The 15,257-nt window shown below is 49.4% G+C and overlaps 3 protein-coding genes across 3 annotated transcripts; 1 reads left to right on the top strand and 2 right to left on the bottom strand.

Annotated features, from left to right (window-relative positions):
* Positions 1–473: 473 nt before the first annotated feature.
* On the bottom strand, positions 474–1,118 carry PFICI_04810 (uncharacterized protein; the record flags this gene model as incomplete). The annotated part of the gene is made up of 1 exon (XM_007833391.1): positions 474–1,118. One exon carries the CDS (start codon positions 1,116–1,118, stop codon positions 474–476), a length of 645 nt encoding a protein of 214 aa, XP_007831582.1.
* Positions 1,119–5,948: 4,830 nt separating this feature from the next.
* On the bottom strand, positions 5,949–8,297 carry PFICI_04809 (uncharacterized protein; the record flags this gene model as incomplete). The annotated part of the gene is made up of 2 exons (XM_007833390.1): positions 5,949–7,454; positions 7,509–8,297. 2 exons carry the CDS (start codon positions 8,295–8,297, stop codon positions 5,949–5,951), a joined length of 2,295 nt encoding a protein of 764 aa, XP_007831581.1.
* Positions 8,298–13,090: 4,793 nt separating this feature from the next.
* Positions 13,091–15,001, top strand: PFICI_04808 (uncharacterized protein; the record flags this gene model as incomplete). The annotated part of the gene is made up of 3 exons (XM_007833389.1): positions 13,091–13,471; positions 13,545–13,601; positions 13,664–15,001. The coding sequence occupies 3 exons, from the start codon at positions 13,091–13,093 to the stop codon at positions 14,999–15,001; spliced, it is 1,776 nt and encodes a 591-aa protein (XP_007831580.1).
* Positions 15,002–15,257: the final 256 nt, after the last annotated feature.

Raw genomic sequence — 15,257 nt, 5'->3', positions numbered from 1 at the left:
TGTAACCTATACACTCCAGCTCCAGTAACAAAAAGACGGACCTTGGCTGCCAAGGTGGGACGTCGGTCGATTAAGATTGATAGGTTTGGTATTGCCATCAGTATGGATGGCGCGTAGTGATGATTGCGTTTTGGTGCAAAAACTTTTGCCCAGTCGACCTCCAGCGACGGGCGGGCGGAATCATGTGTTGATTGATGCGATGAGCGGCTGGCGGTTGAGCGTAAGCCTCTTTTGATATATCGCGATGGGAATAGGACCGTGGCTAGAGGTGCGCAAAGTCCATATATAATGTCTCCATGGCTCGCACGGGACTCGGGAGAGGGTCATGGCAGAAATGTGACAAGTCGAATGGGGGTATATATAAATGAATCGGACGTCTTTATAGTCCTCTCATTATATATCCTCCCATGCATGTCGCAGATCCCGGGCCCTCTGGACTTGATCTGATCGTTGATCCGCTAGACTTGATTCCTTCATGCCTTCTTGCCGTAGTCCCAGCCCTCGTCGCCGTCACCAGAGTCGGCGGACGAATCACTTCGCTTCTTGCCGTAGTCCCAGGCCTCATCGGTGTCGACAGTCGAGTCAGAACGCTTGCCGTAGTCCCATCCCTCGTCCGTGTTGACCTTGTGGTGGTTCTCGCGCTTGCCATAGTCCCATGCTTCGTCCGTGTCCACTGTCGAGTCGCTGCTGCGCTTGCCATAGTCCCATGCCTCATCGGTGTTGACACTGGAGTCGTCGCTGCGTTTGCCATAGTCCCATCCCTCATCACCACCACCCGGCTTGTGATTGCCATGGTCACCACCACGTTCACCACGCTTTCCATAATCCCATGCCTCGTCCGTGTCCACCTTCTTGTGCTCGCCACGTTTTCCATAGTCCCAAGCCTCATCAGTGTCGACCTTGTCGCCGCGCTTGCCATAGTCCCAAGCCTGGTTGGGCTGGGAGTGAGAGGGCAATGTTGTCGAGTTGCTGCCACGCTTCTCAGCCGTGCCATAGTCCCAGGCCTCTGCCTTGGCCGCTGACCTCACGCTGACCTCATTCTGAGCGGCGGGGGCAACTGGGAGAGCGCATGCCAGGCATGCAAAGAGGACCGACGATGTGATGAATGTGGCCTTCATTTTGGAGGAATATTACAGTCTCGCTTTTTGAACTGGGTTGGAAAGAAATATAATGTATAGAAAAAAGATATTGCCTCCCAGAGTTGATTGTGGATAAAAGTTTGTGGCAGATTTGTAGTAAATGACGAATGAACGAGATGATCGACGGTGGTGATCGTTTGTAGTAAATAGATAGCAAATAGCAGTACTGGGAATGAAAGAAGATTTGTTTTCAAGAACGAAAGATGAATAATATCAAAGATGGAACAAGAGTAGTTAGTGAAAAGAGTGAGTGTGGTTTAGCAAATTGAAGTCCTTTGCTGGAGGGATATTGTTTGGATATAATAAAAAATGAATGTCACTCTCGAACAAGAGCAGAACAGGTTGTTCGAGGTTCAGGTCAGATGGTAGTCTTTGCTGAAAGGTCGGAAGGGTCTCTCTGATGGGGAATGTCTTTTCGTCTCAAGGTCGAGAGGATCTACGTGGAAAAGGGAAGGGATAGTCGGGTCCTAATATGTAAAAAAGAGTAGGCGGCCGTGGGCCGTAAGTAGCTGGGAGTCCGAGCTAAACGAGCCTAGAGCCAAGAATGGAGATTTTGCGAATTATGGTGCTATGGACGTAGCGTACATAGACTACGTAGTGCGTAAACGGTACGTAGCGCACGCCTCCTCTAGACTAGAACTAGATGGAGAGATGAGAGGAGTAGAGAAAGAATTAAAAAAAGATACGTATCTAGCTCCGTGGGTGTGGGAAAAAAACAAAAAAAGAATGTCAAGATGTAATAGCGCGTGTCCGTGTCTGTGTGAAAGAGAGACAAGAGGCAAAACGCAACAGGGTACCCAGGCTTGCGTGGCTGGCGCAAGGAATAAGGTACTGTATTTCGAAGAACAAAAACCAAAAAGAGTGAGTGTGTGATGAGTGGATGAGGTATTGTACGTGTAGTAAGAAGAAAAGAGAAGGGGGGGAGAGAGGGAGACAAGAAAAAAAAAAGGCGCGAAACATTCTAGAAGTTCGTGACGGCGGGCCTTGTAACAATTCGAACCCATCCGCAACCTTGACCTTGCAAGCTTGCAACCCCCCCATCTTGCGCAATAAGTGGGATTGGAGGTATGGTTTTCCTGGTAGGAGTGGAATCACCTGTCGACCGTGACCATACTACTATGGTGTCTAGTTTGGGCAATGAAAGCCCTCTCTAACTATGTAACTATGGACACTGTTGTCTATTTTATTCGTCCGCCGCTTTAAGAACTGACGGGACGGGGAAAAAGACAGTGAGAAAGAGAGAGAGAGGCCTCTAAACCTGAGAGACAGCATAGCATAGTAATGCAGCATAACTCGTACTAGCTACTACTACTTACCCTCTGGGCAGCATTGATTTGGGGAATCTCCTTTCCCTTTCCACCCCTGACACGGGCGCGAGCGAGCCTGAGCGCGTCGAGAGTTGCCCCACAGCCAAATGGTGAAAGAAGTAAATTTTTGCATCACATGGAAGCGTTGATACATATTGTGTGCTTGACATGATGGATCGTATCGGAGTGACGCTGGTGGACTATATCGTGAAAGTAGAAACATGATCTGATGCGGCGGCGAGGTACTGGTAAACGCAGAGAAACGGGGGATCCATTCATTTTTCGCAATCCATTTCATCCCACTGCAGGTTCGCAGGGCTGGGGGGGCGTGTGTCCCAGTTTGTGTGTCTGTCGCGGTCGCGGTCAGACAGAAAGAGGGCTGCGTCAAGGTGTGGGGAGCCGTAGGTAGGTACAGAGTGAAAGAAATGCAGCAGAGGGCCAGAAGGCACACACACACACACACACACACACACCCCGGCAAGGTTCCCGGGTTCCAGCAAACGCCTATTGGGGGGGCGTCGTTTAAGCGAAAGAGGGCGAAGATGGAAGGAAGTGGGGGGCGCTATAGGGAGCGAAAGTACGGAATGGACGCACATGATATGCGGACTGTGACAGCGGACCCCCCCTTCCCTCTTCTAGTGGACGCGGACTGGGCAGTTCAGTCGCCCGTCTGGTGGTGCAACTTTCTCTTGGTGTGGGATAATTTGGCTTATCCTGACAAGGTATCGAAGTATCAGGATTCAGTTTTAAGCCGTACACTAGGGCAGGCAGATAGACAAGACAGCATTGGCAGCAGTCCGAGAGTCTTGATAGACGGCCCAGCAAGGTGACAAGGTGAGGAGGATTATTGGATCTCTGTTTTATCCCTCTGGATGACGAAGTTTGCCTAAATCGGGAAACCCTGAAAACCCTTGGGATTGGAATATGGGGACCCTGGGCTGTCGGTCGCGGAAGTTAAGCTTGCATCCCAGCTCACTCCTTAGCTTTTCTTTATCAAGAGCGCGCAAGGTACTGTAATTTGGTAGGTACTGTGTACTGTACCCAATTCTTTGGTGGTGGTGGTGGTGGTTGTTGTTTTTTTCTTTCTCATTATCATTATTATTCCGTGGTCGTCTACTTTCCTTTGCGCAATTTGATACACTTTTTTCTTTCCTTCTTTATCTTCCGTTATTTGTTGCTGCTGCAATAACATGCCATGATAATCATGATTTGATGCAGCGAGCGACTCAAAAATTTTGACTTCTGCCTCAAACACGAGTAATCAAAAATTTTATCGCGGAGCGGCAAAGAAACAACGGGAGCCACATGGGCGACAACGGGACCTGCCTGGGGGAGGAGACATTGCTGCGAGCGAGCGAGAGGGAGACTTGCTTTCCGCTATGCTTCCGGCACGTCCGTACCTTGCAGATGATCCTGATCATGCCGGCCTTGCAGTGAGTTTGGCAAGGGGAGTAAGAAAGAGAGAAAAGGAAAAGCATCTTTTACAACGCAGAGACGAGGGATGAGGACAGAAGAAAAGAAAAAAAGCAGGGACTACCACATCAGATATGCTTCTGATGGGCCATGATCCTGCAGCCCAACGCGTGGCGAGCGCCGCATATCTCAACCGAAAAACGCCATACATCATATCCATTCTGCCAACTCCATGGGCCCCCAAAAGCATTCCGCATATCAATATGGGGAAGGGGAACCCGGGACTAGATTGATGAATTGATGAGATTACAATCTTGTCTCAGAGGTTACATCCCGGACGGCGGCGACAGCGGCATGCTTCCGGCAAATGCTTTTTTTGATTGTTCATTACCCTTTTTTCCTTGGGCAGCTACCTTTTTTTTTCTTCATGCTTGCTCGCTTGCTGCTGCTTAAGAAGAAAACTGTTGCAAAATATCATGGCGCAAACACGGGTTTTTGGTTGGAGGCTTGCGCTGGCGTCAACTCTAAATCACCTGTCTCGTTCTCCTCACCGTCGCCGTTGCAAGGTTGGTCCTGTTTCGCTCTGCTTGCCCGGTTTGGGGGTGGAAGAAAAAAAAAGTTTGGCTTTGAATGAGGGGGTAAAGAGTATTACATGCCATGCCTCCATGCCATACTGATTGATGGCCCCGGCTCCAAAGCTATTCTCCCTCCCCCTTTAACCTCATCAATCTTCAGGACTGTGCTTATCTTTGCTTTTTACCATTATTCAGAATCATCGTCATCAAGAGCAAAACGAAAAACAAAAGGACATCTTGATGATGATGAGACTTCCGCGAAATTTGCCCGAGACCAATGTTTGCGCGCGGGTCTTGTTTAGGTTGCAACCCGGTGACCCCTTGATCATCTCTCTCTAGGAATGCTCCATGTCTACATACGTGTTATCCTCGCTCCGCGCTTGGGAAATTCTTGATGATATTATTTTGATGATCCATGGTCATGATGATGATGATGATGATGATGATGATGATGATGATGGCGAACCCCTCAACCATGCCATGCTTCGGCGCTTACGTTTCACTGAAGTCGACATAAGGTTGCCGATCGTTGTTAAAGTGTTTGGTTGTTGCGTGCCACCAGCCCGGCTAAATGCTCCTTTCAAACTTGGTCCCGTATCCTTTTTCTTTTCTCCTCATTCAACTTGCCACTTGCCACAATTTGTTCTTGCATATGTGGCATTTATTCCCGTCCGGCCTGTACAACCTGCATTGGAGCCTTATGAGCGTGGCTTCTTGTGTGACAGACCACCACAAAATAAAAGGGTTCCGAAAACCCGTTCTACGGGTGGGATAGTCAAACCAGCCCACCGGTACCGACATGATCGATCCTGGGCGCCCAATCAAATACTCATGCACCAGCTCGAGTCATACATCGTCTCTTGCATATACCTAGGTGAGGTAGGTAGGTAGGTAGGTAGTAGTACTATGTTGTGCTGCCATGGCTTTTTTCAAAGGTTATGTTCCTGCATATCATAGTGCTAGGTTCGGCTCGGTAGCTCTTGAATGGTGTCGCCTTACAAACGCAACGCCTTTTTTTGCCACATGAGGTTTCATATCAAATGCTGCATTACCGTTCCTGCATGTCTCAGTAAGATTAAGTCCAGGAACGTGGTTCCTTTTTGATTCTTGTTGTTGTCCTAAAACATGTACATATATCCCATGTCCAAACTTGTAACTTGAGCTCCGGGGACAGCTATCCGGCGTCCGGCACAACCTTCTTTGTTTTTTTTTCCCTCTCCCCTCTCCCCCCAATCCCCGGTATCCCAGTGCCACATCAAGCAAGCAAAAAAATAAAATAAATAAAACCATTATCATCTATGGTACAAAGAGTCCCACCAGCCATGCAATGCAATGTGTACAGAAAAGTTCATGCAGGCTCTGCCAGCTTGTTCTCCTGCGCATCTCGTCTCGTATGCCGCGTCATGGTCGTATTTCTACATGGTTTTGCTGGTCGTCCAGATCCCATCCAAGTAAGTAAAAGTCGTCGCACTGGTACCCAGCATGGGCTTCAGTGTCATCCTGATGTCATTAAATCAAATGAAAGCACCGTTGCTTCCGGGTGGAGGGTCCCTCCTCCCCGGTGCAGGTCGTGGGGGCGATTGTCTTGGTGGTGAACTCTTGGGCGTGCCCTGTCTCGACCTCTCCTTCCACCTGCTTCTATTGGCTTCGTAATCAGCAGCCTCCTCAGCTTTGTCGTCACTACCGCGTCTAGGCGGGCTGCTGCTCGTGATGCCACGTCCATAGCGTTGGGCTCGCTTCTCCTCCAGGTACTGCTCGGGGTCATCTTCATCGTCGTCATAATAGTCGTCATTGTTCCGAGCCAAGGTAGGCAACGTGGCCGAGTCGCCTGTAACAAGTCCTAACCTCTCCTCTTCCGTCGCATCTTTTACCTTGGGATTCGAGTAGCCTCTGCTTCCCATGCCCATACGACTGCCTGGCCTGTGGGTTGATGACGGCGGACGCACTTCTTGATCTTGTGCCCCATCAGCAGCCTGCCGACGGAACGGGTTTTGGAACGAGAACTGGCGCCGTGCTGAGTGGCCGTCACCCCTGTGTGGTGGTGGTGTTGGCGGGACTGCTAGCGAGCCTGTGCTGGCACTGGCAACCGGGTTATCGAACTGGATGTGGCGACTATTCCCACCAGTGGCAGCTGCGGCGCCGCCATATCCAGTGTCTTGACGTCGAAGGCTGTCTGGCAGGCCATATACGTGTTCCTGAGTCGTTCCGTACGGGGTTTCATCTCCGCTCGTCTTCTGACCCGGCACATTGATATTGCTGAGTTGAACCGGGTGCATGGGGCTTTGTACCCTTCCATCACTCGATCCACCCCGGAAATCTGGGTGTCCTGGTAGGATGACGCTTCTTGCACGGCTCCTAATGGTGCCGGCGATGCTCGACAACAAACCGGGTGACGACTGACGTTCCACATCCATGTCATCGTCATCAGAGGGAAACTGTGACATGCCCAGGGGTGGGTGTGGTGTTCTTGGTGGAGGTGTGAATGGGATGCCTTGAGGATGGGTGAAAGGATTGGGCGAAGGCTCAGTCGTTGGACGACTACGCTGGCTCATCATGGTCGTTGTTCTCCTCCTGCGCAATCCGTCCCACTCAAACTGTGCCTGCCCGTCCTCGCTGAGAGTCTCCAAGCGTTGAGCCTCCTTCTCCTGGTGCAGACGCTCAAGCTCCTTGAATTCCATCTTCTTGCGAGCCATGGAAATCCGCCGCACAATTGCAGCAGTACCACGAATAGCATCAGCCTTGGGTTCCGTCTCAGGCTGTTCTTGCTCAGCGATTGTTTGTATTTGGTCCAAGTCTCCCTTGAATATAGCGGTATCAGGGACATCCTTGGCTGACTTGGATAGTTGCAACAAAACCACTCCAGAGCAGATGACGAGGAAGCCCATGACGACAGTAATAATGGACGATGCAGTTCCTTTGAAACCTTGAAACAGTACCGCCGAAGTTATGATAGTCGTACTAGTAAAGTACACGTAGTAGGTTGGCGTAACCATGGCCGCATTGAACAAATTCAGTGCTTTCTTGTATGGAATGAGCAAAACTGCTTCACTTGGGATTGGAAAGGGTGAACTTACATTGAGGAAAATGATTTCTGTTAACAATGTACCAATCACAAAGACCAGTAGCACATATATGAACCAGTGGGTGAATTGACCGCCCGAAGTTCCTTGAATCTGTGCCACAATCGCGGCACCCAGGCCCTGTGTGGCGACAACACTCAAGCCTCCCACCCAACTACATATGGATATGTAGACAAGCATGTTCTTCTTTCCCCATCTCGGCCCGCAGTAAAAGGCGGTAATGGCAGATCCGACCAGAATGACGCCAGTGTAACTGAGAAAGCCTGGTGTTATGACAAACTTTTGCATCTCCTGGATGTTGGCGACTGAGGATTCCTCCGGCGCGTTCATGACAATAACAACGGAACCGACGATGCAGAGAAAACAGGCGACCTTGCCAACCATACTTAACCGTTCCTTCAAGAAGATTGCCGAGAGAACTGTGGTGATGACGACTGAGAGCGCACCGAGCGGGGTGACCAGAATGGCGTCGGTGAATGCATATGCGACAAAATTGCATATTTCGCCGACGATCATCAGGGTCATTCCCGACCACCAGTAGAAGTTCTTGAGATAGCCATAGCCCTCGCCAGCGACTTCCTGGTACTTTTCGTTTGCTTTCAGTAATCCCACTTTTTTCAACACAAAAGATGTGCCAATGAATGCGCCCGAGGCAATGGCGAGAGATATACCCACGACCTTGAAGACGGCCGGTCGTGTCTCGTCTTCGGCGTCGGTCGAGGTATCGTTAGCTCTGGCGTATACATTGTGGACGATCTCGAGCACGTGGCCAGCATTGTCCATTATTATGAGTCGCTTGGGCGACGGCGAGTCGTCGCCGTCGTCTTACAGTGGCAAGCGCCGCGAGTCTCGAGGGTTGGAGTTTGTGTTTTGTGTTTGATCGATCTAGTCGCTATCCGGATATGTCCAACCTTCTTCTCCCTCTTTTTTATTTGTGCGACGACACCTTTGTGTTGTTTACTTTGTATAATCGAGATCTGATTGTTGTGTAAGGATCGTGGGTCGGCAGCATAAAAGATAATATGAGCGCAGGGACCCGGAGCGGGCTGGGTGATAAGGACGACCCTGGGAGCGGTTGGTTGGTAGTAGGCGGCTCGACCGAACGTCCAATTGAGGCAGTGGGGAAGGGTTCGTAAGTATGACCAGGTTGACAGGCAGTGCCTGCGCGACGGAACGCTATTCGTGTCGAAGGATGATCTCGGGCGCTTTGATGTTTCCCGTCCGTCAATCGGTTGTTTTGGGGCAATTTTCTTGTTGGTTTCCTTAGTAGCGATACAGCGCAGGTCGCTGGTCGTCCCAAGAGGTGACAAGAAAGGGTGTCGACTTTGAAACGGGAGTCGTTGGAGTTGACGCTGAATGCGGTGAGGGTGCGCTGCAGTAGGAAATCCCCCGAAAGACGATGCGATGAGCGTTCCAACAATGTGTAAGAGTATTGACTGCGCCTGGGCCGCGTATACGTACTCTACTTTACGAAAGCAAGAGACAAAGGTAGAAAAAAAAACACAAGCCCACAGCACGTTGTCTTGCGAATCAATGAATCCTTCACGGTAGCACAAAATCGTACTCAACAATTCCTTGGTAGGCGTTGTAACAGGAGATAGAATAGGATGCGACCAGCTATGTCATAGGTAACGGCCCGTGAGAAGAGAGAGAGAGAAAGCTTGTGGAGGCGGAGCCACGATTTCAAGTTCTGGGCCCATCGGTTGCGTCGCCCCGGGCAGCGACCAGCCACTGTTAGCGCATGCCGTGCTGCATGTGTTGGTGGCAGGAAGGATTACGTAGCAGCAGTGGCTAGCGTTGTACCTAATTCTATTGGTTACCAGCAAAAAAATACAAGACTTCAGAACACTGTCTGCACATGTGACAGGGATAACAGGCGGCCAAGGCGGGGTCTCAGCGACGACGACAGCGAACCTCTGGGTATAACTTACCCATCCTAGATGCTTGATCCTTCCACCTGGGACTTGTCCATTTTTTTTTTCAAGTCTCACAGTTTTTGCTTCACCTTTTATTAATCTATGACATTTCATTAGACTTTACTATCAACAATAAACATCACAGACTCATGCGGTCTCTCTTGAATGTTGCATTAGTAGTGATTACCCTGCAATTCTTTCCCCCCCGTGTCGCTCTTCATCTCACTATGGTTATTAGCCTCGATCTGGTCGAGCGGCGCAAAAAGTCTTGGATTGTGTGTGACTTTGGGCTTGGTCAGGGACGGGACCATTGGCCTAAACGCCCACCCATGGTCGCAGCTAGCGCCGGGTGCAATGGAAATGGTAGGCGCAGATGTAACGGATCAGGGCTGGGCACAGCACCCAAAACTTGATACCTTCAAAAGACTGCATATGGTGTGTCCTGTCGGAGCCCTCCCCCTCCAAACGCTGACCTTCCTTACCTGGTACATCCACTGTCGTTCCTACTAGAAGAGATGGATAGAATGGGCGTTTTATAGACGGATCGGCGTTTCACAGTCAAGACCTGTCAATGTCTCCGAAGAAACGTCAACTCTATTGGTCTATGGCTTGTTGTTTCAATTTAGTATGCTTATTCTTTTCGACCTGCACATGCACATGCACATCTCAAATTCTGAGTTGGGCGCTACTAGAACACCGTCTACGCACTACTGAGGATTACTATAATTATCTTAGGGCTCCCCCCACCTAGAAGATGTGCTTGCTGGTTGTATGTACTCACTTATGCCCAATGACCGCCGCCGACGCCTCATTGCAGTTGACAATTCTCTGTAGCAATGTGACTGCCAGAGAATGTTTCTCCCCAAAGGTCGCCATATATCCTGACCCATAACAGCCCTTGCCTCTTGACAGTGCGGCCGCCTTCCATTTACCAAGGCGAAGAAAGACAATCCAGAAAGTGCCCGTAAGCCTGTTTGCCCCTCTCTCGCAGCCGCAATCCAACGGACAATCAATTCCTCGGCTGAGTCGTAAAACCATGATAAGATTTACAAGCAGCCCTTTTTAGGCTTTCACTACTGCATTGAGTGGCTCTGCTGAACAAGATCTCTTATCTACACCAGCAGTAAATGTTGGCAGGTAATTGGTGATTTGAATTGCAAGAATCATGTACAAAAGCCGGGAAGTGATAAGATGCATCTGCTGGAAATACTTCATTTGATTCACGACACTTCTCGCAGGTTGGCCGGTATTTGACATGTCTGATTGTGTTATTCGGGTTCGTCGGAACTTCGGTCCAGACCCTGGTTCATGGCAAAATTATATACAGTATATGTATGCTGCCTTGTCCCCACCTTTGCGCCGACTATGAGGAAATTGTACAAGTAGCAATGTAAAGAATTATGGTGACCTTCATTTCTTCTGCATGCCATCATGATCTATCAATCGCTGTCATCATATGGCAAGGACGGTTATAAATATACAACAGGTACAATATCCTATACAGAGTCGTTTAATTGACATTTGGGTTGAGACATGGAATTCGATGGGCGATTCTTGTCACTATCTTGAAAATCTTTGTGGTTTTCTACCTCGATATTTATTAATACTTGGATAGAATCCAACTGACGATGGCAAGGGCATATTTGAATGTTCGTGCAGCTAAAGTCGACGGCATACAAATTGCGCTAAGCGGCTTAAGAAGAAAGAAATTACAAGAGGAAGCTACTCTTAAGTTCCCCTCGTTGACGAGCCACTTGGCGTATCCAGACAACCACGAGAGGGTGAAAGATACTCCATGAACTTTATGCTGGCGGATATCAAGGCTAGACCAATAGCTGGAGACGGTTGAACCAGGCCCTTTCCTAATGTGTATCCAAGTCTTGAGACACAAAGACTGCGGGGCTGGCCATCTTCTCTCGTGTCTCATCATAGGCCGTCTTGTAAACCGAAGATTCAAGACTAAAATTTAAGACGCCGATTTCATTAGAACAATAAGGGCGGTCACATGCTTTGGTTTGAGAAACTTGCTAGCAGACAGTATTTCTGAAGTAGTTCCACGACGGGAGCACTTTAGACGATCTCGGTCTAATATCACGCCTCCCTCGTCCTACTGGTTTCTCGGTACGCCACAATACCACCGAGTAGAAAGCGTGCATGGTGTTGAAGCAGACACAAAAGAATGTTCAAGTGCTGGGGAATTACACCGGTCAATGGAGAGCCGTCATGGCAGGATTTAGGCGCGCGAAGCACATTATTGTATGGCGAATGCCGCTGCCGTTATTACCGCAAGGCCGAGTGATACAACGAGAGAACAACATACGGCCGTCACTGGTGGTCTATCTCATGCGGCATGTGAAGAGAGAGGGAGAAAATGCTAAACGCCACTCGGTACAAATTGATCCATCTGCATGAACTGCTCACTAGATATAATACAGCAGCCATATCGCATAATTGGATGGACTGGGGCGAGCGAACATGGCCTTGCGGAAAGTGACGGGATAAATGAGAACAGTGAAAATTTAAGCTTCAAATTAGCCTAAGCGGATTAAGCGATGGAGTGTCGTCTATAAACATATGATGCGTTGATATTCTAGAAATGCGGCTTGGTTTGCCTCGAGGATGCAACGTTTGCGTTCCTCTCAACTCCTGCAACGCAGTGGGTCCTCCCAGTCAAGCGGCCCGTCCCGTATTGGGTGGCATGATGGGCATCCAGATAGGTGGTCACAAAGCGGAGTTGATGCAGATCTTATTGCATTGGTTCAGGTACACAACATAAAAGATCTTCTGCAACCTTCCCAAAAAAGCCCCAATGGTTGTTGAGTTGGAATGGCAAAGTGGTGAGGATGCCTTGTATTTCCATTCAAAGATCTATCAAACGCATGTTCCTCATTTCTAAATGATATTTCTAGACAATCTTCTGGAAAATTTGTGTATAAATGCATGATCACTGCCATGGGAATATCCAAATATCCAAATGAAGTCTTGTAGTCACTGATGTATAACGCATCAATCAGAGTCAAAAAATTGTAGGATGGGGAGCAAGTTGATCTTCAGAACAACTATGAAGTCGGTGAAACTGCATTGAGCCGATCAAGCGGCGTTGTGACGATCAACTCAGCTTTGAGGCATCTTGCAGAGAAATAATGACTTGACTCTTCTCATTATTAACGGATTGGTGGATAATCAGTCGACGTGTTGCAAAGTCTGCTCATGGTTTGTCAATGAAAATGATATGATGGTGTCATAGTATCTTAGCCAAGAGCTGTTGTGCACGCCTCGCTAAGAATGAGGGTGTAGAAGTGTAGCAATTGCCCCAATCCAAGACCTTTCCAGACCACTCATCAACATGACATGCAGTTTGGAGTGACTTGATACGGCATTGAAACAAGTGGCTACATCGCTGCCGAGGTTGACGTCGTGGGTTGATGGCTTAAGGGCGTGGCAATACTGATTTGGTAGATCCAAAGTCGGTTCAATAGTATGAGAGGAATGAGATAGTCTACTGGAACGTGGAATTAAACGACCTCTCTCTTGAATATAAAAGCACCGGAGATCCAGTTGTTGTGTGCTCTGAATGTCCTCATCATCTCACACCCTAAGCAGACAACAGATCAAAAAGTTTCATTTCTAGTCCCTTCACAACATACACTTTCTGTCATCATGGCGCTCGCATATCCAGAAGGCGAATGCTTCTTCCGACGATCTGCGCTGAACTCATCCAACAAAGAATACTATCAGGCGGACCGTCCAGACCACTTCTATGGTCATTTCTTGCTCGAGTTCATCTGGAACAAACCGAGTCATACCGGATCAGATGCTCGGGAGAAACGCACTCATCCACGCACGTCCTACCAGCTGATCGACGAGACTCTTATTTTACCCATGGGGGGCTTCCGTGTAGGCCCATTCATTGGAGCTTGGAAACAGTTACCTATCGTGTATGGGTCCCACTATAGCAAAGGTCAGCACCGCCGCGTGCAGCACAATCTCTGTACCTCGAGCGGCCGCCTCCAGAAACAAATGGACGGTGATCCATTAGAGGTAATGCCTATCCCCTGTCTACCTATCACGCCATGTTCGATGTTACAGCTGCGCTGATTACAGAACGTGCCAGTCGTGGTTCATGACCATGCCAATGCCAAAGAGAGAGGAAGGCTGGGCTTTCATCGATGTAAGCACAACTTGTTCCAAATTCACGTATAAGCAGCACCTTGATTGCTAATGCTCATCTAGCGAGTAACAAACATACGAGCAATCTACATCCCCATTGCCCAGCAAGCGTCCGAGGACCATCCCGAGCTTTGCACCTTCTACCAAGTCAACTTCACTGTTGCCGATGACAAAGTGAGGATGCTGCACCATTCGGGCTCGGCGAGCAACCCGACAGTTGACTGGAGAGACGTACCATTGAATAAAACAGTGGGACTCTCCGACTGGTGGTCTCTGACGGTTGGAATCAACTTCAACGGGCTGGTCGAGCTGCTGTCCCTGCCCCGCCAGCTGCGCCGCCAGAACGCCTTTTCCTCTGGCAACATTATGATGATTGACAAGGACCTGGTAGCTTCGCCTCCGATCGAGCACAGCTACAGCGACTCGGCCGACTTTGATTGGACAACCATTTCCGGTGCAAACCACGGCCTGCCCATCCAGTGGAAGCCCACCATCAAGAAGCAAGATTGGTTGGAGAACTTTCTAAAGAACTCACTCACCGTTGCCGTGGGGTTCATCCCCGGCATCGGTCCGATCGCTGCGATTGCATTCCCGCTCGCCTGGACGGCTATTGCAGACCCGGACAATTTCGTGGACACCATGAGGAACGTATGTCCCGGTGTCGATCTGCAGTTAAAGCTTGTGGAGCTGCTCAGCTCCATCGGCGAGAACTCATCCAAGAATGTCCAACAGTACCTGCCAGAGGGATGGGAAGAATCAGCCCTTGGCTCCAAGTTTCTGTCGGGTCCTAGGCCCACGACGACCATGAGAATGGCCGCCTTGACCAGCGAGCCCGCAGCTGATGAAGATGTTGAAGCCTCTAACCCCGAACCCGAGTCCTTTGTCTCCAGGGAAGAGACGAGCATCATTGATGAGCTGAAGGCTCTGGACGGCCAAGACTTTGAGGCTGCGCTCGCGGCGCTCGCTAGCGATGGCAGAGCCGCCGAGGACATTGCTGTGTTCACAGCAGACACGACCAAGAGTCTTGTTGCAACCACGGACGACGTTCGACTGGAAGACGAAATCGACAATGAGCAGCTTGCCGATACTGTCACATTGAACGAGTTCGGGCCGAGTATGTATTTCACCATGACTGAGCAGATATTGAAGGACACTGCGGTGCCTCAGGAAGACAGTGAGTGGGCTCAGCTCGTCAAGGCAGCAGAGACCGTGGTCGGTACTGTCACGTCCCCCTTGACCAACACACTGGGCTCTGTTCTTGGTGGCGGGAAAAAGGCAGAGACCGAGCCCGTTGAGGACGATCCGACTGTTACGGATGCTCCCGTCAATGATTTTGGCTGGAGTGAAAAGTACTTGCGATCCCTCTTTACTGGTGAAATTGCCATTGAAGGCAAGATGTGAGCCATGGGGATAGTTTGCAAAGTAGCGTCGCCAAAGGCCCTACCAAATGTCAATCTTTGTAGGGCTTTTTTCTTTTTTCCTTGATTGAGCCCAGGCTCTTGATGTACAGATTGATTAACACAACCCATATTGATAGTTTATCCCAAAACACACTCATTTGATGTTTTTGAACTTTTTAACTCTCGATGAAGGCCTCAAGATATTATGCTTCCTGCTGGGAATCATCAGGCCATGTCTGGTCAGGGCATATTTCTTC

This window comes from Pestalotiopsis fici, assembly GCF_000516985.1.
Source record: "Pestalotiopsis fici W106-1 unplaced genomic scaffold PFICI_Scf_3, whole genome shotgun sequence".
Classification (NCBI taxonomy): Eukaryota; Fungi; Ascomycota; class Sordariomycetes; order Amphisphaeriales; family Sporocadaceae; genus Pestalotiopsis; species Pestalotiopsis fici.
Note: the sequence above shows the minus strand (reverse complement) of the source record. Positions and strands in the feature narration are given on the sequence as shown.